Raw genomic sequence first — 25,428 nt, 5'->3', positions numbered from 1 at the left:
GGCATGCGAGAACATAGAAATCTACAGCACATTACAGGCCCTTTGGCCCAGAATGTTGTGTTGACCATGTACTTGAGAAATCTATCACTGAGGACCTAACCTGGTCCCAACATATCGATGCAGTTATAAAGAAGGCAAGGCAGTGACTAGTAACGCACATCAAAGTTGCTGGTGAATGCAGCAGGCCAGGCAACATCTCTAGGAAGAGGTACAGTCGATGCCTCGGCCCAAAACGTCAACTGTACCTCTTCCTAGAGATGTTGCCTGTCCTGCTGCGTTCACCAGCAACTTTGATGTGTGTTGCTTGAATTTCCAGCATCTGCAGAATTCCTCGTGTTTACGTTTTTAAAGACAGTGACTATATTTCATTAGGAGTTTGAAGAGATTTGGTATGTCAACAAATACACTCAAAAACTGATATAGATATATTGTAGAGAGCATTCTGACAGGCTGCCTGACTGTTGGTATGGAGGGAGGGTACTGCACAGGACCGAAAGAAGCTGCAGAGGGCTGTAAATTTAGTCTGCTCCATCTTGGGCACTAGCCTACAGAGGACCCAGGATATCTTCATGAAGTGGTGTCTCAGAAAGGCAGCGTCCTTTATTAAGGACCTCCAGCACCCAGGGCATGCCCTTTTCTCACTGTTACCATCAGGAAGGAGGTACAGAAGCCTGAAGGCACACACTCAGCGATTCAGGAACAGCTTCTTCCCCTCTGCCATCTGATTCTCAAATGGACATTGAACCCGTAAACACTACCTCACATTTTAATATATATTATTTCTGTTTTTGGCACAATTTTTAATCTATTCAATATACGTATACTGTAATTCATTTACTTATTTATTTTTACTTTTTTCCTTCTATATTATGTATTGCATTGAACTGCTGCTGCTAAGTTAACAAATTTCACGACACACGCCGGTGATAATAAACCTGATTCTGGTTCTAGAATTTCCCTACCGCATAGCCCTCTATTTTTCCAAGCTCTATGTTCCTATTTAAGATTCTCTTAAAAGATCCTATTTTATCTGCTTCCGCAACCTCCACCACTGTTGCCAGCGGTGCATTCCATGCACCCACCACTCTGTGTGAAAAGCTTACCCCTGACATCCCCTCTGTACTTACCTCTAAGCACCTAAAAACTCTGCCCCTTCGTGTTAACCATTTCAGCCCTGGGAAAAAGCCTCTGGCTATCCACATGATCAATGTCTCTCATCATCTTATACATCTCTGTCAGGTCACCTCTCAACCTTCGTCGCTCCAAGGAGAAAAGGCCGAGTTCACTCAACCTATTCTCATAAGGCATGTTCCCCAATCCAGGCTAATCCTTGTAGATCTCCTCTTCGCTCTCTCTATAGTATCCACATTCTTCCTGTAGTGAAGTGGCCAGAACTGAGCACAGTATTCCAAGTGGGGTCTAACTGAGGTCTTGTATAGCTGTAACGTTACATCATGAGCAGGTCTGCAAGACCATCCAGCACCACGTTGGCCCCAATGAAGACCTTCCCAGTGAAGAAAAGAAAGCTGAGGTGGTACGGCCACGTAGCAAGATCCAGTGGCCTTGCAAAGACCGTTCTACAAGGAACTGTGGAGGGGAAGAGCAGGAGGTGTAGACAGAGGAAAAGATGGACGGACAACATTAAAGAACGGACAGGGAAAACATTCGCGGTGACCCAGGCTCTGGCACACAACTGCGAAAGATGGAACAGCCTGGTGCAAAGTTTGTCATGACAGCACCCCGACGACTCCACCAGGAGTTAGAGGCACAAGGAAGGAAGGAAGGATAACATCATGGCTCTTGAACCCAAGAGTGCAGAGATAAGGGTCCCATTTAGTATCTGAGTGAACACTGGAATCAACTCACAGGAGCCAGTAATTTTAATATACTGAGTGCGGAATAGGCTCTTCCGGCCTTTCGAGCCACGCTGCCCTACGATCCAGTGATTTAATCTGCGCCTAATCACGGGACAATTTACAATGACCAATTAACCTACCAACCAGCACGTCTTTGCACTGTGGGAGGGAACCCACACGGTCACCGGGAGAACGTACAAACTCACAGGCAGCAGCAGGTATTGAACCTGTGTCGCTGGTACTGCAAAGCGTTGTGCTAACCGCTATGCTACCGTGCCACCGCAACCCCCCCCTTCTTTCTTAACACTGCAGACTGCAGCAGATTAATAATTTGGATCTTAGCTTTGTAACCTGCTGCCTGGAAGGTCTGGAGGAGGAGTTCTGCTTGAAGAAATCTCCTCGACGTTTGTGTCAAGGGTGTTGTTTGTCGTTTATCCAGTTTACCTCATTTACAGACAGAGGAGGGTTTAGAGAGCCGATCATGTTGTCTATTTTCTCACTTATGATGTAGGAGGAGACCGCTCAGCCCATCGGATCTCAGTTGGTCCTCAGAGCCGTCCCATCACCCTATCTCCCTTCAACCTGCTCTCCCTCACACGCCCGTCTACCCACCTGCACCCAAAGGGGCAACTTATGTTGCCGACCAATTAACCTAGCAGTACAACTTTGGGACAGGAATGGAAGCCAGAGCACCCAGGGGAAACCCTCGTGTTCATAGGAAGAACGTGCAGACTCCACACAGACAGCACGTGATGTCAGGGTCAAAGTTGAGTTGGTAAAGTGGTGAGGTAGCGGCTCTATGGGCTACTCTGCTGTGTCCACCATATTTTTATCATTTCAAAAGTTCAAAGTATTATCAAAGTATCTATAAATTATACAAGTAATAAAATCAAGCAACAGCATTCAGAACAAAATTGAGTCCGTAGGCAGGAAGCCTGGAGTAGGCCCACAGCCTCGATCTCAGTTCCTCACGCAGCAGGGTAAATCGCCGTGAGGCTCGCATGCATGAGGCACGAAGCCTGGAGTAGCTGGAGCAGGCCCACAGCCTCAGCCTCAGTGGCGAGCGGAGAAAACATCGCGGAACTGTGAGCTGAACCGGGCCGACCTTTGCCTCCGGTCCCGATACCCTGCCTTTTCAATCTGTCTGGCCCAGCGTTTAAATTGCCCTAAAGCTGGGTTATCCCCGGGCCCCACTGCATCGACACGCTCTGGGCCTAGACCCTGCCACCATGTTTCGGCCCGAACCCAGCCTTTCCAAATCAGCCCGGTGCTTAGATCGACCCAGCCTAGGTCTCGGTTCCAAAATTCCTCCACTCCAACTTTTCCCCGCTCTGCTCACTCCAGCTCGGACACTATTCATTGCTCACGTCCTTCGAGACTGGTGAGACCTGCCCCTGGACCCTGACCTTCAGATGGGAAGAAAAGACCCTAACTCCCTGCTCTGTGACTGGAATGCAGAAACTAATGCCTCCGAGCCAGTTGAACAGGCCTCAAAGTGCTGGCCAAACCCCATTCGGCTTGTCAACAAAGAGCCTCGAACTGCCAACCAGACCATCGATGCTGTGACATAAGGCTCACTGGCCCATAATGTCCAGGTTTGTCCCTGTTGCCCATCTTAAACAAGATGTTGACCGTTCTCCAGACATTTGATGCCTCATCCGTGGATAAAGGTCTCTACCACGGTCCTATTGGTCTACTCTCTGACTTTGCAAAGCATCCTGGGATAGATACCAATAGGCCCTGTGGAATTATTACTGCTTTTCAAGACATTACACTCCATCCTGTTCATAATGTCATCTATGTACTTCTTGGTCAATTAATGTTACCTGGGTTTCATCACCTGAGTTACAGAGAAAGGTTGAACAAGTTAGGTCTTTATTCTTTGGAACGTAGAAGGTTGAGGGGGGACTTGATAGAGGTATTTAAAATTATGAGGGGGATAGAGTTGAGAGTTAAAGGGCAAAAGTTTAGGGGTAACATGAGGGGGAACTTCTTTACTCAGAGAGTGGTAGCTGTGTGGAATGAGCTTCCAGCAGAAGTGGTTGAGGCAGGTTCGATGTTGTGGTTTAAAGTTAAATTGGACAGCTATATGGACAGGAAATGAATAGAGGATTATGGGCTGAGTGCAGGTCGGTGGGACTAAGTGAGAGTAAGAGTTTGGCACGGACAAGAAGGGCCGAGATGGCCTTTTTCCATGCTGTAATTGTTATATGGTTATATAGTTATAATACTGATGCAAGATCTCACCCATCTCTTCCTGATAAGGGCAGGAGGCACCTAAAGGAGTGGGTGGGCAGGCGGGTTGCGTGTGAGGTGGCGCTCCCAATGCCATGGACTTGAGGGTCTCAATACCATCCCCAGTACTACTCCTCCACCTTGACGGGACATTGCAGGGCAGAGACTTCCAGCAGCTGGCGGGGATGTTTCATTTCTTCAAGGAAGCTTTGAATGGGCCGGCTGGTGGCGCAATGACATCGACGCTGGACTCTGGAACGGAGGTTCCCGGGTTCGAACCCAGTCGGGGCCGATCCCAAGTACGCTTTCCATCCGTGCCGGGTTGAGTGTCGAGATCGCAACTCGACCTCGTTTATTAAGGGGAAAAATACTGCAAACTGTCTGTGTGAGGAGTGGCGCACCACACTGTCTCTCTCTCTCACTCCGCGCCTTGTAAAGCCATGAAAAAGACATTGTTCCGCCAACATCGCACACACACGGACGGACGCACGCAGACGCAGACGCACACCAAATAAAAAGGAAGCTTTGAACACATCTTTGCCTCTGTCTGCCTGGTGACCTCCTCCATAGGCATAAACCCTCACGAGGGGCTTTATCCCCCACTGCAGCGAGGGAGGCTATGATCCACGGTGAGTGGAGACAGGGCAGAGCAGAGAAAGGAGTCAGACAGGCAGATCTGACCCGAAGTTATTGGGGGGATTCCAATCAGGATCAAACTAAGGACTCACAAGCTTCTGCAGATGTTGTGAACCTGGAGCAATGCACCCAAGATGCTGGAGGAACTCAGCAGGTCAGGGAACATCTTTGGAGATGATGTTTTCAGGCTGAGACCCTTCACCAGTAAATCCTTCATCCATAGATACTGCCTGACCTGCTGAGCTCCTTCGCCATTTTGTGAGCAGATATCAAACTGGTATTAGGCCAGGGTGCTGGGATAACAAGGCTTAGGTACGCGATTGGGTGGTGTGACCGGGGAGATCAAGGGTGGCGTCTGTGAGGGGAGGGGTTCAGACGCACAAATGGGCACAGATGTCCCATGGGTCAGTTGCTGGCGTCCCGAGTGGGTTACTGACCTCTCGATTCTTCTCAGGCGCAAACTCCCACCTGCCCACATCTCCACCACATCTGCAAGGAGCAAGTCCAGAGTGCAAATGGAAGCCAGGGAGAGGACCAGCCACTACCAAGAAGCCCAACAGCGTCCGAGGTAAAGGAGCCAGCTTCATCAGCGTCCCATCCACCACCCGAAACGTCACGCCATCCGGCAACAATAGAAAGCTCTACGTTTATTGGCCCCGTCTACACCGACGTCACCTCCCAAACCTGTGACCTGTGACCTCTACCACCGAGATGGCCAAGGGCAGTAGGGGCTGGGGGAATGGCAGGTTCCCGTCACGTCATCCTGACTTGTGAATATACAGTATCTCCTACTTTTCACCGTGGCTGTGTCTCAGACCAGCGGCCCCTTTCCCAACAGCACTGAGGGAGAGCACCTTTGCCCGAAGAGCCATGGTTCCAGAGGGGGGGACCTATCCTCTCCTACTCAAGGGCATTTGCGAATGCAGAATAAAATCTGGCTTTGCTCTGTGATCTGCAACCCTAAAATTCAATTCACCCTAGGGCTCCCAGGGAGGAGGTCATTGTGTAGTGGGGGAGGTGGGGACCCCTCAGCAGTGAAGATTTTAGCTCGTCAACTAGGGCACTGCTTTCATTGACTTCCGGACAGATCTAATTCCAGTCCTCGGTTGAAGTTCGGTGCTCCCTGGTTATGGGAGCATCCTTCTTCCTGCTCCTTCAGCCTTGCATTTACTGCCTGACTGTTATCTCCTGCACTCGGAGCGGATATTGCGCTCGACTCAGGGTCATTCCCGCGTGCCAGCGCTTGGCTGGGTGCTGAGTGGTGACTTTCAGCTGTCCTGCAGAGGTGCCGGGCGACAGAGACAATGCTGGCTCTCGCTGCGCGCGCTGCTTTCATCGTTTCTGAGCTAATTTCACCCAAAGAGTTGCGGGCTGCACACGGCGGTGAGTGCGGGGGCTGCCGCATCCAAAATGGCACACGCACGATTCAATCCCAACATTTAACTTCTAACAGGATGAAAGGGGTTAACAGAGCCTCCCTGGTTCATAACCCCCACACTGTCCATCTTCAACATCATGCTGTTGTCTGTCTGGAGACTTTCTAACCCGAGGGGCCTTGTGCCTCCCATATTCCATCATTAACCCTGTCTCCGTAGCCTGCCTATGACTTTTCCCCTCACCACACTGTCCCAGTGATGTCCGAAACTCCGCCTGTGAGTCAGTGGTGTGATACATCCAACAATTCGCCTGTGACCACACCCTCACACTTCGCCTGTACCTCCAATCCATACCAGTAACACTACCCCCACACTCTGCCTGTAATTCCACTCAGTATTTCACTTGTGACCACACCCTCATACTCCGCCTGTAACTCCACTCAATATTCCACTTGAGACAACACCCTCACACTCCGCCTGTACCTCCAATCCATACTAAGGACACTATCCCAACACTCTGCCTGTAACTCCACTCAATATTCCACTTGAGACTACACCCTCACACTCTGCCTGTAACTCTGCTGGTGACGCTGCCCCTTTACCTCACCTACAACTCTGTCTTTACCCCCCACACTCTGCACGTGACCCGCCCTCGCCCTCCGTCTGCAGCTTTGCTCCGTACTCTGCTTTTGACCGCCACCCAGTCACTCTGCCTGTGATTCCGCCCCCAACATTCCGCCTGTGACCCCATCTCTTCACTCCGCCTGTAACCCTGCCTCTACCTCCACACTCTGCCTGTGACTGCTCTTGACCACACCGCACACCACCTGTGATCCACCCTCACACTCGTACTGCGAGCCCCCCACCCCACCCCCAACACCATTGCACCGTGCCCCAGGACACACGCGGACTCACCAGTTGTTGACTTGTAAGATTGTCAGGCCTGTGTCCTGTGCTAACTGCTTCTTCTGTTCCTCGGACGGGTACGGGTGCTGGAGAGGGGCAGAAGAGAGCAGAGTGAGTCACGGCCTTCACCTCTGTCGAAGTCCTGCCCCGTTAGCCCAGAGCCCCTTGACCAGCCCAGGCTAGGACCACCAGGGAAGACACCTGGTATGTTGCTGGATCATGCTGGTCCAGGAGTCAGTCTGAGGGATGGGGCTTCTCCTCAGGTGTCAGCCCAGCATTAACCTCTCGGTCAACAGCACAGCATCCAGTCTTCACTTTCTGCTGGACCTTGGCGTGCACAAATTTCTTCATATTTCTCTCCATTACTCCATTCCTGTCTTTCTTTCTGCTACTCTCTCTTCTTAATTTTCTTTCACTTTCATTCTATATAAGCCCTGAATTTTCTCTCTCCTCTTTTCTCATTATTTCCCACCTTCCTCTCTTGGAGCAGCTCTTCAACATAATTTCTCTCTCCAGTCATCACTCTGTCTCTCTCTTTCTCGCTCCCTCTCTCTCTCTCTCTGTCTCCCCTTCTCTCTCCTTCTCTCACTCTCTATCTCTCCCTTTATCCTCTTTATCTCCCTCCCCTTTCTCCTTTTTTCTTTCTCACTCAACTCCCCTACCCATCTCTCTCACCCCTCTCCTCCCTTCTCTCTCTTCCCTGCCTCTTTCTCATTCAGCTCACCCACCCATCCCTCTCACATCTCTCTGCGCCCCACTCTTTCTCTATCTCTTCCCCGCCTCTTTCTCACTCAACCCCCTACCCATCTCTCTTGCCTTTCTCTTCGCTATCTTTCTCTCTCTCTCTGCCTTTCTCACAATCTCCCTCATCTATCTCTCTCAGCTCCCCACACCTCTCTCCCTTACCCTTTTTATCTCTCTTTTATCTCTTTCTCTCTCTCCTTCTCTGTCCTTGCCCTTTTTCTCACTCTCACTAAATTCCCCCATCAATCTCTCTTTCTCTCTTGGTTCCCCATCTCTCTCTGTATCTCTCCCCACTCTCTCACCCTCTCTTTCTCACTCTCTGTCTTATCCCCCTGACCCATCTACTCTCTCCCTTCAACCTCACTCTGTTATCTCTCTCTCTCTCTCTCTTTCCTTGCCTGTTTCTCACTCCCACTCAACTCCCCCACCCATCTCCCTCTCTCGGTTCCCCTCCCCATCTCTCTCTTCCCTTTTATCTCTCTCTCTCTCTCTCTCACCCTCTCTCCTTCTCGCTCTCTCACTCAACTCCCTCCACTCATCTTTCTCTGCTCCTCCAACCCACTTAGTGTACCTCTCTGTTCCTCTCTCTCTCTCTTTAACACCTCTCTCTCCTTGCCTCTTTCTCACTCTCATTTAACTCACTTAACCCCCATCTCTCCCTCTCCATCTGTCTCTCTCTTCTCTCTCTCTCCTCTCTCTCCCCCATTCCCCTATGCCAGCCTTTCTCTCTGTCTCCCATTCACTCTTCACTTTCTCTCTCACCTTCCCTCTTTCTCACTCTCTCAGTTAACTCTCCCACCCATCTCTCCCCTCCCCGCCATGCCGGCCTTTCTCTCTGTCTCCCATTCACTCTCTCTCTCTCTCTCTCGCCAAAGCTCTGTCACTGGTCTGGATGTCTTGATCATTGAATTCAAAGCACAGGGCAGAGCTCAACAATGGAAACGATCACTGCAAACCAGCCCCGGGGCAAAATTTCTTCAGTCAAATGGCGAGCCGGGCTCGGGGCTCCCCAGAGATCCCGCTGCCTGCATCTTTAAAGAGCCGCCTCACTTCACAGTCTTCTGAGAAGTTCCGAATAAATACCGTCAACAAAATGATCTGGGGAGGGGGTAAAGAGAGAGGTGGGGAGTGGGAGAATAGATGCTGAACATCAGAGGAGGGGAGTAACCGAACTGTCCGTGCATGCATCTCTTGGCTCGTTTCCAGGGTGTTAGACAACTGGAACAGCAATATCTCTGACCTCACTCAACTGGAAGCTCTAAGTGTCTCAAATGTTTCTCTTAACCCACTGCATTATTTTACAATGCACTTCATGGCCGGCGAATGCCACGCCGTCCGAGTTGGTGATACAAAATCTGACCCTGAAATGTTTTTCGGAAGCGTGATCACTCTGTTGAAACGGGAAAGCAGCAGCAGGCAAACCTGTGCAGAGCAAGGTCCCGCTATTGAGGGGTACAGGTAGCTTGCGGGCTTTTCCCCCTCAGGCTGGGTGAGACTAGAACTAGAGGTCAAAACACGAGGAATTCTGCAGATGCTGGAAATTCAAGCAACACACATCAAAGTTGCTGGTGAACGCAGCAGGCCAGGCAGCATCCCTAGGAAGAATGCAGCAGGCCAGGCCCGAAACGTCGACTATACCTAGAATTAGAGGTCGTAGGTTTAGGGTGAAAGGTGAAATACTTAAGGGGAGGGAGAACCTGCCTGAGATACCAAAGTGCTGGATGATGGACTCTTTTGATTAAGGTATCTTTGGGGGCTTTTGCTATTGCTTGCATGGTTGGGGGGGGGTATTGCTGCTTCTGGTGGAAATGGGGGGGAAGCAGGAGGATCGATGCTTCCGCTGCTGCTTGTGTGTGGGAGGGGTTTCTGATGTTACTATCATCCATTCTTTGGGGGTTCTTGTTTCATGAATGCATCTGTGAAGAGTAAGAATTTCAGGCTGTATACGAGGGGTGATTGATAAGTTCGTGGCCTAGGGTAGAAGGAGTCAATTTTAGAAAGACCAGCACATTAATTTTCCAACATAGTCCCCTCCTACATGTACACACTTAGTCCAGCGGTCGTGGAGCATACGGATCCCTTCTTTGTAGAAGTGGTCCACAGCAGGGGTGATTGATAAGTTCGTGGCCTAAGGTAGAAGGAGATGAGTTATAGGGCTCTCGTTACATGCACATGCAGTTCAACATTTTGAGTGATTATGCAGAAAGTTTGAAGTTAATAACTCATCTCCTTCTACTTTAGGCCACGAACTTATCAATTACCCCCGCTGTGGACACTTTCTGGAGGTCCAGGATCCGTATGCTCCACGACAGCTGGATTAAGTATGTACATGTAGGAGAGGACTATGTTGAAAAATAAATGTGCTAGGTTTTCTAACATTGACACCTTCTACCTTAGGCCATGAACTTATCAATCACCTCTCGTACATTCTCTGATATCAAATTGAACCATTTGAACCATTTGGACTCTGAGGGACTCGGAGAGTGGTGCGTGTGTGGAATGAGCTGCCAGTAGGAGTGGTAGATGCAGATTAATTGTAACAGTTAAGAGAGGTTTGAATAGGTACATGGATGAGAGAGGTATGGAGGGCTATGTCCAGGTGCAGGTAGATGGCACAAGGCAAAACACCAGGCTGCCGTGGACATTGTAGACCAAAAGGTCTGTATCTCTGTCGTAATACTCTGACTCCGTGAGGTGACAGAGGCCGAATTCAAAGTTCGAAGTAAATCTATCATCAAAGTGCGTACAGTATATGTCACCATATACAATGATTCATTTTCTTGTGGGCAATCACAGTAAGCACAAGAAACACAACAGAACCAATGAAAGACTGTGCCCAATGGGGCAGACAACAACCAGTGTGGAAAAAAAGTACAACAAATTGTGCCAATACAAAAAGAAAGAGAAAAAATTAAATAATAATCATCACAATAAATAAATAAACAAGCAATATTGAGAAATTGAGAAAAAAAGTCCTTAAAAGTGAGCCCTATATCCTTCAAATTCACTCGCCCCATCACTGAACTGTTCCCACAACCTCTGGACTCACTTTCAAGGACTCTTCATCTCATGTTCTTGATATTTATAATTTATTTATCATTTCTTTTTTTTTTGTATTTGCTCAGTTTATTGTCCTTCATACACTAGTTGAACACCGAAGTTGGAGCAGTCTTTCATTGATTCTATTATAGTTATGAGTCTATTGTGGCTTTATTGAGTATGCCTGCAAGAAAATTATCTCAGGGTTGTTTATGGTGACATATATGTACTTTGATAATAAATTCACTTTGAACTTTGAAATAATATTGATCAATAAACAATTATTGGTTGGTGATAAATTTCTTTTGAAACAGCTGAGCAACAGGTTTCTCCTGTCATTTGCAATACCCCCTCCACACTGACGTCAGACAGTATGGTTGCTCAGCTCACTAGAGCATGGCTTAAGCCTGCTCTCCTCTGACCAAGTTTGACCGCGATGCCCGTCCTTGCATCAGACGCACCGGCCGCAGGGGAGTCAGTGTCCAGGACTGGCACACTCCGAAAACAAAGTGTGCTCTGTTGGTTCTGAAGCGCCATGGGGGGCATCCTGGAGTGACCGCCACAGGCGAGGACAGCAGCTCCTAATTGGGTTGTCAATCCCCTGCAGCTCGTTGGATTGCTCTCTCACTTCCAGGTCACAAGGTCATGGGTTCAAGCCCCACTCCAGAGACTTTGAACGTGCATTTTCAGTGGACGCAGCACCGAGCGACCACGGCAATGTCGAAGGAAAAGCCACTCGTACGAGCTGCTATCCCACGGCCAACAGTTCAAAGAATTTCATCTGGTGCTCCCCTGGGGCCTGACCTAAAGCAATCTCTCAACCAACCGACAGAAGTAGATCGTCTGTTTTTCTCAAAAGATGTTTGTGGGACCTTGCTGTGTACCAGGTGTGACAGTTAATTCAAAAGTACTTCATTTCTCTCAGTTTGTTGGAACTCATTGAGATCAAAAGAGGTGTTAGGCAAATGTTTGTCCATTCTCTTGTTAGTGGTTTCAACAGTTCAAACCTGGTTAATTTATTAAGTGAATAAAACCTAAGTTTAGGTATGAGATTGGATCAGAATACATAAAACTTGACAGAAAAGATTGTGTCTGCCGAAGTTTTTTTTTAAACCTCAAAGCTGGAATCTCTAAGTCACAAAAGATCACAACTTCTCCATCCAATTAGACACTGAATGTGTCTCTCTTTTCTTGGGCAGCTTTTGGTCAGTGACAACAGATGGCAGATACCATTATGATCCATTTCATTCTGGGAAAAAAGTGCTGTGGGCTGGCCTTTTACAGGCCATGGGTTTGGTGCCCTCTCTGTTTCTTATCTGACAGGCAAATGATGGATGAGCCCTGGGCCCCAGAGTCTCTCACACTAAGGCTTGTGTCATGAACGTTTGACAGCAGGGTGACGGATGGGGCCTGTAGAAAGCACAGGCCTCTGTCCATACTCCTAGGCCTGACAGCAGGATAGGCCCCAGGGGGTTGCCATGGGTTACTGAATCATACTGCTCTTTCCCCTGTTTCGAAATGCAAATAACCACATAACAAACAGGCCTGCTGAGATAGTGACAGCTGTGACCTAATATGAACCCGGAAAAAGGACAAAAGTGTCCTCGAGATGCTAGCACTGAGTGATTAATCGCGGCCCTTTGACAGAAGACGGGGGCTTCCAGGTCTCGCTGTGAAACAAAATCGCATCTTTTAAAACAATTTTGATGCATATCATTCACTCTCCCACTTGCCGTCTTTCAGAAGTTCTTGCAGAAAGAGACTGACTTCAAAAGCAAATTCTGAACATTTGCATAATTTCCTGAAGGAATCAGGGTCTGTAGATACAGGCCGATCCTTGACACAGTTCCCTGGATAAACCTGGGTCTTTACACATGTGACTCGATGGACAGCAGTCTCTAAGCTGATGTCAGGTTGTAGGTTAAGAACATTAAAGTATAAAAAATCGCCAGAGCATCTGATAACCAAGGACCCTCCTGCCCTCTCCACTTTTCAATGACATCATGGCTGATACTCTTTCCCACCCAGCCCTCACAACCTCCATTATGCGCTGGCAAGACGAGAAAAGCTGCTACCTCGTAGCTCCAGAAACCCAGGTTTGATCCTAGGCACCGTCAGTGTGATGTCTGTAGGTTCTCCATGTGACCATATGGGACCCCCCCCCCCCCCCAAACCCCCCACCGCCCCAGGTGCTCAGAATTCCTGCCTCACTCCAAATATATACTGTCTGGGAGAATAATTGAGTGCTGTAAATTGCCCCCCTCCAGGAGGACCAAAAACCTTATAGTAGTGTTTGGAGGCTTGCGTGCCTCAATGACCTGGAGAGCGATGTCGGCTGGAGTCAGGGGCTTTATGCTTTGTCTCTTGGTAGGGTCACCCATGCCGAACAGGTCAAAGGGTAGAGGCCAGACAAAGAGTGGTCTGCCGGTCCTCCAGGTTCGGGGGTTCAGCTCAGGGCTAAAAAACCTGACTGGTCAAACAAAACAGTTACGGAAACACCAGTGAAGAATCCTTCTACATCTGAGTGTGACAGTATTCCTGAGTCTCCACCCGGGACTTGTATCGCTGACAGTAGTGAAAACCGAGAGGCAGCTACTGACGTGATGAAGGAAGCCCTGAACACCGCCAGAGGTGGAGGACCTTCATTGCTGCCCGAAACGCCAGCGGCAAAATGGGCAGTAAGTTGCTCAGTAAAATGTAGGTGAGGAGTAGAATCAACAGAGTTGATGGGGGTGTGCGAAGAATAAACGAATTCTCGCTGGTGCCATGTACTGAAGCGTAGCAGGAGCTGGAACATTGAAGATACCATGAGTGGTTGTCGGAGGGCTCTGTACTTGGTAATCCACTTGCCGATTCTCAAATTGGAGAACTCGAAATAAAAATCTGTAAAATCGAAATAGCCAATGTCGTCTCCCTTGTCGCTGTGGAAGAAGCAATATCTGTCTCTCCCTTGTTAGTGAGAGAGAGAGAGAGAGAGAGAGAGAGAGACTGACTGTGGGGTGTCGAAATGTTGGAGTGAACAGTTAGATTTTGATGGACTGTAGACCGTGGTCTCTCTCTGGGGGCCTTGCTGTTGCTGGCATGGTGGGTGGTGGGATTTGCTGATGCTTTCTGCTGGAATAAGTGGGAGGGGGGAGGATTGATGCTGCTTGTGTGTGGCAGAGGGGGCAAGGAGCTTTGGGGTTTGGTCGTCTTTTCTCTGTCATTCATTCTTTGGGATTTTTCCTTCTGTTTCGAGGATGTCTGTGAAGAGTAAGAATTTCAGGTTGTATATTACATATATTCTCTGATATTAAATGGAACTATTGAATAGTGTAAAGCAGGAGTTCACAACCTTCTTTATGTGATGGACCAGTGCTATTAAGCCAGTGGACCCCAGGTTAGGAATCCCTGGTGTAAATGTATCCTTGATGGTCATCGTAGACTCATGGACTGTAGTGCTGCATGACACTATGATTCCCATGGAGCCCTTTCACACACTGGATTGTACATAGTGACTCTGAGGCAGAGAATTCCAAAGCTTTGTACCTCTGTGTGTGAGTGTGAGGAAGGTTCCCCCACCTTCCTTCTCCTTATCCAAAGACTATATCTAACTACCCAGCCTTGAGTACACTTGGTGTCAAAATGGTTGCTGTGATGCGCCTCGTGTGGTAGTGCAGTGGATAATGCTTGTTGCTCTCACTCTCAGCTTCCACCGCTGGCGAGCAGTTTTGTGAAAAGGAGAGCTGAATGTGTAAGTCTCTCCCTGCCAGTCCACAGCCTCTGTAGCAGCAAGCCTCATGTAGTGCCTCCTCGCCGGTGACACATGGAAACTGAACTCCTTTCGGACTCGGGCTGAACTACAGAGGACGGGGAGGAGGTCAGGCCCCTGCACACGTAGCACACAGGCCCACCGGCTTGTGGACATGCCCTGGTGCTCATGAACCAGATCCCCAGCTATGGGTAAATAGTCCCACTGCCTTGTGGGCAGCCTCAGGAGAGACGAAGGCTACGGGAGTAAACCCAGACAGCAAATCCAGAGTGGACCCCCTAAGGCAGCTGAACTTTGTTGACCATCCTTTCAGCAGCTCCTGCGGCCAAGCTGGTGCCAAACGTATTGCTTCATCAGCTTTCCTTTGGACTACTCTGGTGAGGCTAAGGGGGGATCTTGATGATTGGGCATCTCAGGATCTCCATACCTTCTGCCCAGGCTTGTGATGGTGATCATCGTCACCCATTGTCCTTCGAGACAGACGGATGCCAACCAATAGAGCACTGCCACAAGAAAGACCTCCACTGTCCAGGCTATGCTCCCTTCTCACTACTGCGATTGGGCTGGAAGTTCAGAGAAGGTAAACGTCCCACTCATTGGTTATAGTTCAGGAATTTCACCCACTACCACTCTGAACTGATTCTATGACCTACATACTTACTTTCAAGGACTCCTTACAACTCATGTTCTCAGTTTGTCACAGTTTGTCTTTTTTTGCACATTAGCTGTTTGTCAGTCTTTGGCTGTTTTTATGTATGGTTTTTTGAACTTCAATTCTATCTGCCGTTTTCCAGCCCAATTTTCCATCTGGTCCAGATCCCGCTGCAAGCTTGGATGTCTCACCTCACTGTCTGCTACGCCCCCAATCTTGGTGACATCCGCAAATTTGCTCATCCAGATTATCACCCAGATGACAAACAGCAACAGACCCAGCACCATTCTCTGCAGCTCACCACTTGTCTCAGGCCTCCAGTCAGAGAGGCAACTATCTACTACCGATCTTTGGCTTATCCAATGTCTAATCCAGTTTACTGCCTCATCCTGAATGCCGAGCGACTGAACTTTTTTAACCAACCTCGCTTGCAGGACCTTGTCAAAGGCCTTGATAAAGTCCATGCAGACGACATTCACTGCTTTGCCTTCATCGACTTTCCAGGTAACTTCCTCAAAAATCTCTATAAGATTGGTAAGACACAACCTACCATGCACAAAGCCATGTTGACTATCCCTTATCAGTTTCTGTCTATCCAAATACTTATATATCCAGTCGTTAGAATACCTTACAATAACTTACCCACTACTGATGTCAGGCTCACCGGCCTATAATTTTACAGCTTATTTTTGAAGCCTTTCTTAAACAACGGAACAACATTAGCTCCAGCACCAATCTTCCAGTACCTCACCACTTCGAAAGACGTTTTAAATATCTCTGCTAGGACCTCTGCAATTTCTGCACTTGCCTCCCACAAGGTCCGAGTGAACTCCTTGTCAGGCCATGTGGATTTATCCACCCTAATTTGCCTCAAGAGACAAAATACCTCTTCCTTTGTTATCTGTATACTGCCCATGACCTCTCTGCTGTTTTGCCTCACTTTCATAGATGCTATGTCTGTCTCCCAGATTTACCTGGTTTTTTTTTGTTTTCCTCTCACAGTCCAAAGACTTACCGGGTAGGTTAATTGGCCAATGTAAATTGTCCTGTGATTAGGTTAGGGTTAATTGGATTTCTTAGGGTTTGCTGGGGCAGTGTGGCTTGAAGGAACATAAGGGCCTGCTCTGTGCTGTACTGCTAAATAAATACAGATGTAAAAAATCCATTTAAGATCTCTTCCATCTCTTTTCGGTCCATGTATAGATGACCACTCTGAGCTTCAAGAGGACCAATGTTGTCCCGTGTAATTCTTTTGCTCTTAATATATCTGTAGAAGCCCTTGGTAATCTCCTTCATCTTGTCCACTGGAACAACCTCAGGCCTTCTTTTAGCCCCCCTGATTTCCTTCTTAAGATTCCCTTTCATTTCTTATACTCCTCAAGTATCTCATTTGTTTCTCCCTACCTGCGTCCAATGATTCAGGTGATTAAGTGACACCTGATTAGCTCCTGCTAATCTGTATGGATCAGAAATAACATCTCCGCCTCGCTGACAATTAACACTGGCATTCCTCAGGGATGGGTGTCTAGCCCACTGCTCTACTCTCTCTACATGCATGACTGTGTGGCTGGGCACAGCTCAAATGCCATCTATAAATTTGCTGATAACACAACCATTGATGAAAGAATCTCAGATGGTGATGAGAGGGCATACAGGAGCGAGATATACCAGCTAGCTGAGTGGTGCAGCGCCAACAACCTTGCACTAAATGTCAGTAAGACCAAAGAGCTAAGCGTGGACTTCAGAAAGGGTAGGATGAGGGACACACACCAGTCCTCATACAGAAGTGGAGAGAGTGAGCAATTTCAAGTTCCTGGGTGGCAGTGCCTCTGAGGACATAACCTGGATGCAACATATTGATAAAGAAGGCACGACAGTGGCTGTATTTCATTAGGAGTTTGAGGAGATTTGGTATGTCACGTAAAACACTCGCAACTTTCTACAGATGTAGCATGGAGAGCATTCTGACTGGCTGCATCACCATCTGGTACGGGGGTGGACCCCTACTGCACAGGATCAAAGTAAGCTGCAGAGAGTTGTAAACTTGGTCAGCTCCAGCATGGGCACTAGCTTCTGTCGTGTCCAGGACATCTTCTAGGAGCGGAGCCTCAGAAAGGCAGCATCCATCATTAAGGGCCCCCATCACCCAGGACATGCCCTCTTCTCACTGCTACCATCAGGAAGGAGGTACAGGAGCCTGAAGACACACACTCAACGATTCAGGAACAGCTTCTTCCCCTCTGCCATCTGATTTCTGAATGAACATTGAACCCATGAACCCTACCTCACTACTTTTTTACTCCTATTTTTTGCACTAATTTAACTATTTACTGTATATATACTTAGTGTACTTCACAGTCTTTTTCTCTATTAACATGCATTGCATTGTACTGCTTCCCCAAAGTTAACAAATTTCACATCGTATGTTGAGGATATTAAACCTGATTCTTATTCTGATTCCTTTCACAATGTAGTGCATTTACAGACATCCCCGTTCGTAGGTTTGCCCAGGCTCCATCAGAACCAGCAAAAGGATTCACCATCATTAATTACTGCAATCAGACACAGTGTTTCTCAGCTGACTGCCTTGTCTGGGGCTCCAGGCGGGAGATCGTAGCACGCACACATCTCCAGACTGAGGGTACGCGAACTGGAAAATAGATCCACGGCTCTCATGTAGAGGCAGGAGAAGGAGACCACTCAGCCGCCGAGCCTGCCCCCTACCCATCCTGGCTGACGTACATCTTCACTCCATCCATTTGGAGACGGCAGAGGGCAGACAGGGACAAGCTGGGAGGTGGGGTCTTTGCAATGGAGACTTTACCAAGGCCACTGGAGGCAATTCAGAGCAACCTATTAACCTATCAACATGTGCATCTTTGGGATATGGGAGGAAACTAGTGGTGGTGGGGGAAAGCCACACAGTCACAGGGAGAATGTGTAATTTCCACATAGACAGCCCTGGGGTCTTGACCTGAAAAGTTCTGGCTTAGAGCCTAAATTGTTACTTTCCATATAGTTTAACTTTATTTATTGTAGCTTAACCTTCTTCATGTTTTTTTAATTTTTTTTTAATAGAATCACCTATTTGCCTGCAATTGTTCAGTGAATTTTCAGTAATTGTGGTATAGCTGATTCTGTATTTTTCTAGAAGTTTCTCTGCGGCCTGCGCCACACTGTATTGAACTTGGTTTTTCCTAGGCTGACATCTGTCAATGGAATTTCCCTTATCTGTTTAGTTTGAGCTAGTTTTTAGCACAAGACAACCTCAACTTCTTTGATCTTTGTCTTTTTTTCTTTTCCCTTTGTTTTCTTCCTCCTTCTTTTCCTTACAGTAGAGTGAATGAGTCCTGAAAAAGAGTTTTGGCCTGAAATGTCAGCTGGTTATTCATTTCCATGGAAGCTGCCTGACCTGCTGAGTTCTTCCAGCATCTTTGGGGATTCGGAGCAGGACCACTTGGGTCCTGGAGTCTGCTCCTCCATTTAACAAGATGTGTGAGCTGACTGGAATTTTACCCTCATATTCCCACTGACCTGAGATAATTTTCCACCCCCAAGTACCCAGCTTCCATTGTCTGAAAAAAAAATCACTGCTTTCACCACACTTTGAGGGATAGAGTTCCTAAAATTCACGGCTCTTTAATGGAATTGTTGGATCTCTGCTATTTTCTGATCCTTAAGGTTCTTCTGGGAGTCAAGAATGGTAAATAGACTTAATGATCATTTACAAACAAATATACAAATTCTAAGCAAGCTAAATAAAGAGCTGAGGAATGAAGCTAAGACAAATGAACAACAAGGGAGGTGAAGATGAAAGAAGAGGTGAAGAGAATAAGATGGCACTCCTGAAAAAAATTGATCACATTTATACTCGAGATAAGAGAAATTCCTTAGATAAACAAATCAATCCTTGATTGCACAAATTATGTCACATGGGTAATATGCTAATACTCGGCCAATCAAAAATGAGAAAGGTGATAAACCATTAGTTTAGCTGCTATACTGTTTTCTGCCACCACATGCTGTGAAAAATACATCAGTCTGTTCAAAAGTACAATTGATTAAGCTACAACTTTAGTCTTACATTAATTCATCTAATAGCTTATAAAAGGTATTAAAAAAAACAATAGTTTCCAGCAGAAATGACCTGCCTCATTTTATCATAAATGGGTGACCCTTACTTTTAAACTGAGGCTCTTTGTTCCAAATTCTTCCAAATAGAATTGTCCTTGACAGGATGTCAAGAACTGATATATTTCAATCAGGTCATCGCTTACTCATCTGAACTCCAGTGGACAGTAGCCAAGCTCATCCAATTCCAATTCTAGGTAACAGAATTTCTCTGAGCCATTGCACAAGTGTATCAGCCTCTCATGAATCATGACAGGCCGTGAGGATTCCTCAAGGAATTTGTCCACATTTCCTGAATGACCCTGAGGATGTGGTTCCTGAGCTCTCCAACAGGAGAAGGCACCGGATGTACTGTCGGATTGGGTGGAGGATGATGGTGGGGGGGGCTGACGTGTCATTTGGGGCTAGGGTCAGGGCATCTGCCTCGCCGTCACTCTTACCGTGAGGTGCTGGAAGAGCCAGGCTCGCATGATGTTTGTGGCGACCTTGGGGAAGATGCCTCTCTTCTTCTGACGTCTCTTGTCCTTGTCGAGGTCGTCATCGTCACCGGTCCCGGGCGAGGCCACGCTGTTGTCCAACGTGTCTCCTGAGGGGAGAGGAACCGTGGGATGAGTAATGCAGACCAAGAAGTGCCGAGGGACAGCAGGCCTTCATTCTTCGCTTACAAGAGAAACGGCAACTGACCAAGGGAGCATTGTGCACCAGTCACCTAGTTCAGCCAATATTCATATCATGATCAGTAGCAGTCCACTCGGCCCCTCAATCCTACTCTATCATTCAATAAATTCATAGCTGATCTGACTGTAACCTTATTCCCATGTTTCCTTCTATTCTTAGTAGCCTCCCTCCCCTTAAGTTTCTACCTAACTCAATCTTCAAAATATTCAAAGACTGATTCCATTAGAAAGAGAATACCGAAGGGTCATCACCACTGAGAGAAAAATAGTCACCTCCTCCATATCTTAAAAGAAAACCCTTATTTTTAACCAATGTAGCCCAGTTCTACTTATCCCAAATGAAGAATCATATTCTCTGCATCTACCCTTTCATGATCCTTCATGGTACTGTTGTGTATTTAATAGCTCAATAACATTTGAGGAATATTGTAAATATATTGTTTGATTAAGTATTCTTTGTTCTTTACATAATGCATTGACCATAAGGCGATAAGATATAGAAGCATAATTACGCCATTTGGCCCATTGAGTCTGCTCCACCATTTCATCATGGCTGATCCAATTTTCCTCTCAGCCCCAATCTCCTGCTTCTCACCATATCCCTTCATGCCCTGACTAATCAAAAATCTATCAAACCACAAACAAGAGAAAATCTGAAGATGATGGAAATCTGAGCAACACACACAAAATACTGGAGAAGCTCAGCAGGCCAGGCAGCATCTATGAAAAAAAAAGCACAGTTGATGTTTTGGGCTGTAACCCTTCAGTCCTGCCGAAGGGTTTCGGCCTGAAACGTTGACTGCATTTTTTTCCATAGATGCTGCTTGGCATTTTGTGTGTGTTCCTCAAAAATCTATCAACTTCTGGCTTAAATATACCCAATGACTTGGTCTCAACAGCTGCCTGTGCCAATGAATTCCACAGATTCACCACTCTCTGGCTAAAGAAATTCCACATAATCTCTGTTCCCACAACCAGTGGACTCACTTTCAAGGACTCATTATCTCATGTTGTCAATATTTATTTATTATTATTGCTTATTCTTTTTGTTGTCTTCTGCACTATGGTTGAATGCCCTAGATGGGAGGTCTTTTACTGATCTTGTTATGGTTTGTATTCTATAGTTTTGTAGAGTATGCCTACAAGAAAATGAATCTTACAGTTGTATATGGGGGCATTTTGTATGTAAGACCATAAGATATAGGAGCAGAATTAGGCCATTTGGCCCATCGAGTCTGCTCCACCATTTCATCATGGCTGATCCATTTTCTCTCTCAGCCCCAATCTCCTGCCTTCGCACCATATCCCTTCATGCCCTGACCAATCAAGAATCTATCAACCTCTACCTTAAATATACATAAAGACTTGGCCTCCACAGCTGCCTGTGGCAAAGAATTCCTCAGAGTCACCATCCTCTGACTAAAGAAATTCTTTCTTACCTTCATTCTAAAAAGACACCCCTCTATTCTGAGGCTGTATCCTCTGAGTATGCGCTTTGATGATAAAATTACTTTGACCTTTGAACCCTCTGCAGCTCTAAATCATTCCTCAGAAGCAACAAGACCAAAATGGTGCCGCTGAAGAGGACTCACTATCTACACTTTGACCATGATTGTTCTCGGCAAATTTTTCTACAGAAGTGGTTTGCCATTGCCTTCTTCTGGGCAGTGTCTTTACAAGGCGGGTGACCCCAGCCATTATCAATACTCTCCAAAGACTGTCTGCCAAGTATCAGTGGTTGCATAACCAGGACTTGTGATATGCAACAGCTGCTGGTACGACCATCCAACACCTTCTCCCATGGCTTCACGTGACCCTGAACAGAGTTGGGGGGCGGGTTGGTAAGCAGGTGCTACACCTTGCCCAAGGAATACATCTTCAGACTACGAGAGGGAGGGAGCGCCTTACACCTCCTTCGGTAGAGACATAGCTCCAACCTGCCACCGTAACAGTTCATTATTTGCTGCAACTGGGGATCACGGGTTCAGTTTGGAAAGTAAATATTCTCAATTTGACTGTAAGAATGCCACTGGAGTGAAATTCCTCCAATCTCATATCCAAAGCCAAAACCATTCTATTCATAGTTCAGATGCTGCGTAAGCCCTCTTGACTATTTTTGTTGTGGTGATATATGTTGGGTAAGGCAGCGTTTCAGACACTGACACAACTTGTGTACCAATGCATTTGATAAAGTGGACTTGTTGGAATTTATTGTGTATATAAGTAATGTCTGAGTAATTCATTACGGGTTATATATGTGAATTGCATACATCATCATGCCACCACATGAAACGCAGACGCCTTGCTTAAAGTAAACTCGAAGTTAGACCCCCATTCTCAGACTCTCTCGTCTTCCTTTCAATCAGTTTAATGCTTTGAAGTTACAAAACATAACAGAATTCAAGGTATACTGAATTCAAGGAGGAGGAGAAGATGGTGGCGTGACGCAGCACATGCGGCCTCTCCGGTGAATGATATCTGTAATCTGTCAAGGAGGGTTCCGTGCACATTGATATGTCCAGAAGCGGCTTGGAGGACAATCGCCTCTGGGGCGCAGCCTTGCACAGCTCTGGGGACTCCATTCCTCACCAGTGTTGGCAATTGGGGCCTTGCGGGAGATTGGAAAATTGGGACAGTGGGTCTGCCTGTCAGAAGCCCCTGCACTCGAGCATTTGCTCTCTCTCTCTCTCTATTTCTCTATGGGGAGAGAGAGTTTGTTGCTGATCTCAACTCGGGGGAACCCCAAATGAAGTGGCGCTGTAGACCGTAACATCGAAACAGCGGGAGTTGGTGGTTTTCTTCTCTCTGTGGTAGGAGCGATCTCTCTATCTCTCTCCCCCCATTAGTGAGAGAGGGGGCCTGATGAGATGTTGAAGTGTTGGGATGGGCACTAGTCTTTGTTGGACTCTCAATCATGGGGAGCTTTGCTGTGCTTGCATTGTGGATGGTTGCTGCTGAAATAGGTGGGGGAAGAGGAGGGGGAGGGTTGAGGCTTTTGCCGCTGCTTGTGCGTGAGGGGGGAGGAGGGGAGGCTTTGAGGTCCTTACGGTTTTCCTGTCACTCGTTCTTTGTAATTTCTTTTTCTTCTGTTTTGTGGATGTCTGTGGAGAGCAAGAATTCCAGGCTGTACGTCGTGTACATTCTCTGATATTAAGTGGAACCATCAAAGCTCTGATTCCTTCCCAGGTCGCGAAGTCCCTCTCCAGAGGCTGAAGGTCAACAAACCAGGCTGATGCTGGGTGCAGTAACGAGGGAGCGCAGCATGGTTGGAAGAAATTCCCCTGGGCCTGCCAGGTTGGAAGTTAATGACCCCCACGGCGCTCTTTTGCAGAAGGTGTACTGAGCTTGCCTGAGGGTTCTGCTTTAACAGACATGACTGTAAGACAGACGATCTTGTCATTTATCGCACTGTTGTTTCTGCAAGTTGCTGTGCGTAAACCATTGTTTGTACTTGCTACGTCTCAACAGTGCTGACTAGATCTTGCAGAGATCATAAGACCATTCAGCCCACTGAGTCTGAAAACCTTCTGATTTTCCTTTCCATCCGTCGCTGGTTTCTATTCCCTGGTTCGTCACTAAATCTGGAAGGAGGTGTGATTGTCAATTGGAGGTGCTCCCTGTAGCGAGGTTCCGGAGAGCAGGGTTCAGTGGGAAGGAGGGGTGCCAAAACCCTGGACAATTCAAATTCACACCCCACCACAACAGCTGAGGAACCTAATTCCCTGGCCCTGACTGCCTCACTTTCACCATAGATGTCCAGTCCCAATACACTTCTCTTCCCCATTAAGAAGGTCTTAAAACTCTCTGCTTCTTTCTCAGCAAAAGACCCAACCAGTTCCCATAAGACATAGGAGCAGAATTAGGCCATATGCCCATTGAATCTGCTCCGCCATTCAATCACGGCTGATCTTTTTTTTAATCTCCTCCTCAATCCCAGTTCCCGGCCTTCTCCCCCTTAACCTTTGATGCCAGGTCCAATCAAGAACCTATCAACCTCTGCCTAAATACACCCAATGACCTGGCAACAAATTCCACAAATTTACCACCCTTTGGCTAAAGAAATTTCTTCACAACTCTGTGTTGAAAGGGCGCCCCTCTATCCTGAGGCTGTGCTCACTTGTCCTAGATTCTCTTACCATGGGAAACAACCTTTCCACATCTACTCTGTCTAGGCCTTTCAACGTTCAAAAGCTTTCAATGGGATCCCCCTCATCCTTCTGAATTCCGGCCAGATCCCCTCCACCACCACCTTCCTCCGTCTGCCAGAACTGATCATCACCCTCAACAATTTCGTCTTTGGCTCCTCCCACTTTCTCCAAACTCAAGTGGTAGCCATGGGCACCTACAAGGACCCCAGCTATGCCTGCCTTTTTGCTGGCTAAGTAGAACAGTCCATGCTGCAAGTCTTCCTGATACTGCTTCACAACTCTTCCTGCGCTACACTGATGACTAGATTGGTGTTACTTCATGCACCCATGCCGAGCTCATCAATTTCATCAACTTTGCCTCCAACTTCCACCCTGCCTTTAAATTTACTGGTCCATTTCTGACACCTCTCTCCTCTTTCTCAATCTCTCTGTCTCTATCTCTGGAGACAAATTGTCTTCCAATATCTTTTATAAATGTACCAATTCCCATAGCTATCTTGACTGGACCTCTTCCCACACTGTCTCCTGTAAAATTGGTACTCTCTTTTCTCAGTTCCTTCATCTCCACTGCATCTGTTCCCAAGATGTGGCTTTCCTTTCCAGGATATCAGAGATGTCCTCCTTCTTCAAAGAACAGGGTTTTCCTTCCTCCACCATTGACATTGCCCTCACCCACATCTCTTCCATTTCCCAAACATCTGCACTCACCCCATCTTCCCCCTGCCTTATCAGGGATAGAATTCCTCTTGTCCTCATCTACCATGCCATGAACCTCCGCATCCAACACAGCATTCTTCACAACTTCCACCACATCCAAAGGGACCCCAACACCAAACATCTTTACCTCCCCCCGCCCCGACTCTCTGCTTTCCACGGTGATCATTTGCTCTGTGATTCCCTTGTCTAATCATCCCTCCACACTCACGTCCCACCCACCTGCCTCATATCACTGCAAGTGACAGAAATGCTACACCTGCCCATTCACTCCCCCCCCCCCCACCTCCATTCCCTGCCCCAAACAACCTTTCCAGCTGAGGCAACCTGCGAATTTTTTGGGGGTTGACTATTGTATCCAGTGCTCCCAATGTGGCCTCCTCTACATTGGTGAGACCACGCTTTGTCAACCGCCTCTGCTCCAGCCACCCGTTGTGTAATTTCCCAATGGCCAACCATTTTAATTTCTATCCCCATTCCTGTTCTGACATGTTGGTCCGTGCTGTCCTCTTTTGCCACAATGAGGCCACTCCCAGAGTGGAGGAGCAACATCTCATATTCCT

At 47.4% G+C, this 25,428-nt stretch overlaps 1 protein-coding gene across 17 annotated transcripts in view; it reads right to left on the bottom strand.

Moving 5' to 3' along the window:
- The window catches only part of LOC140203835 (homeobox protein Meis1-like), a 437,451-nt gene that overhangs the window by 34,703 nt on the left and 377,320 nt on the right, over window positions 1–25,428 (bottom strand). For all 17 annotated transcript variants that reach the window (XM_072269947.1, XM_072269949.1, XM_072269948.1 and 14 more), the window contains 2 exons: window positions 19,767–19,912; window positions 7,019–7,095 (listed from right to left, as the gene is read on the bottom strand). In XM_072269947.1, coding sequence (XP_072126048.1) covers window positions 7,019–7,095; window positions 19,767–19,912 — 223 coding nt within the window. The remainder of the gene's footprint in view (window positions 1–7,018; window positions 7,096–19,766; window positions 19,913–25,428) is intronic.

This window comes from Mobula birostris, chromosome 10 (assembly GCF_030028105.1).
Source record: "Mobula birostris isolate sMobBir1 chromosome 10, sMobBir1.hap1, whole genome shotgun sequence".
In the NCBI taxonomy this organism is placed as follows: Eukaryota; Metazoa; Chordata; class Chondrichthyes; order Myliobatiformes; family Myliobatidae; genus Mobula; species Mobula birostris.
This window is presented reverse-complemented; position numbering and strand designations above follow the sequence as displayed.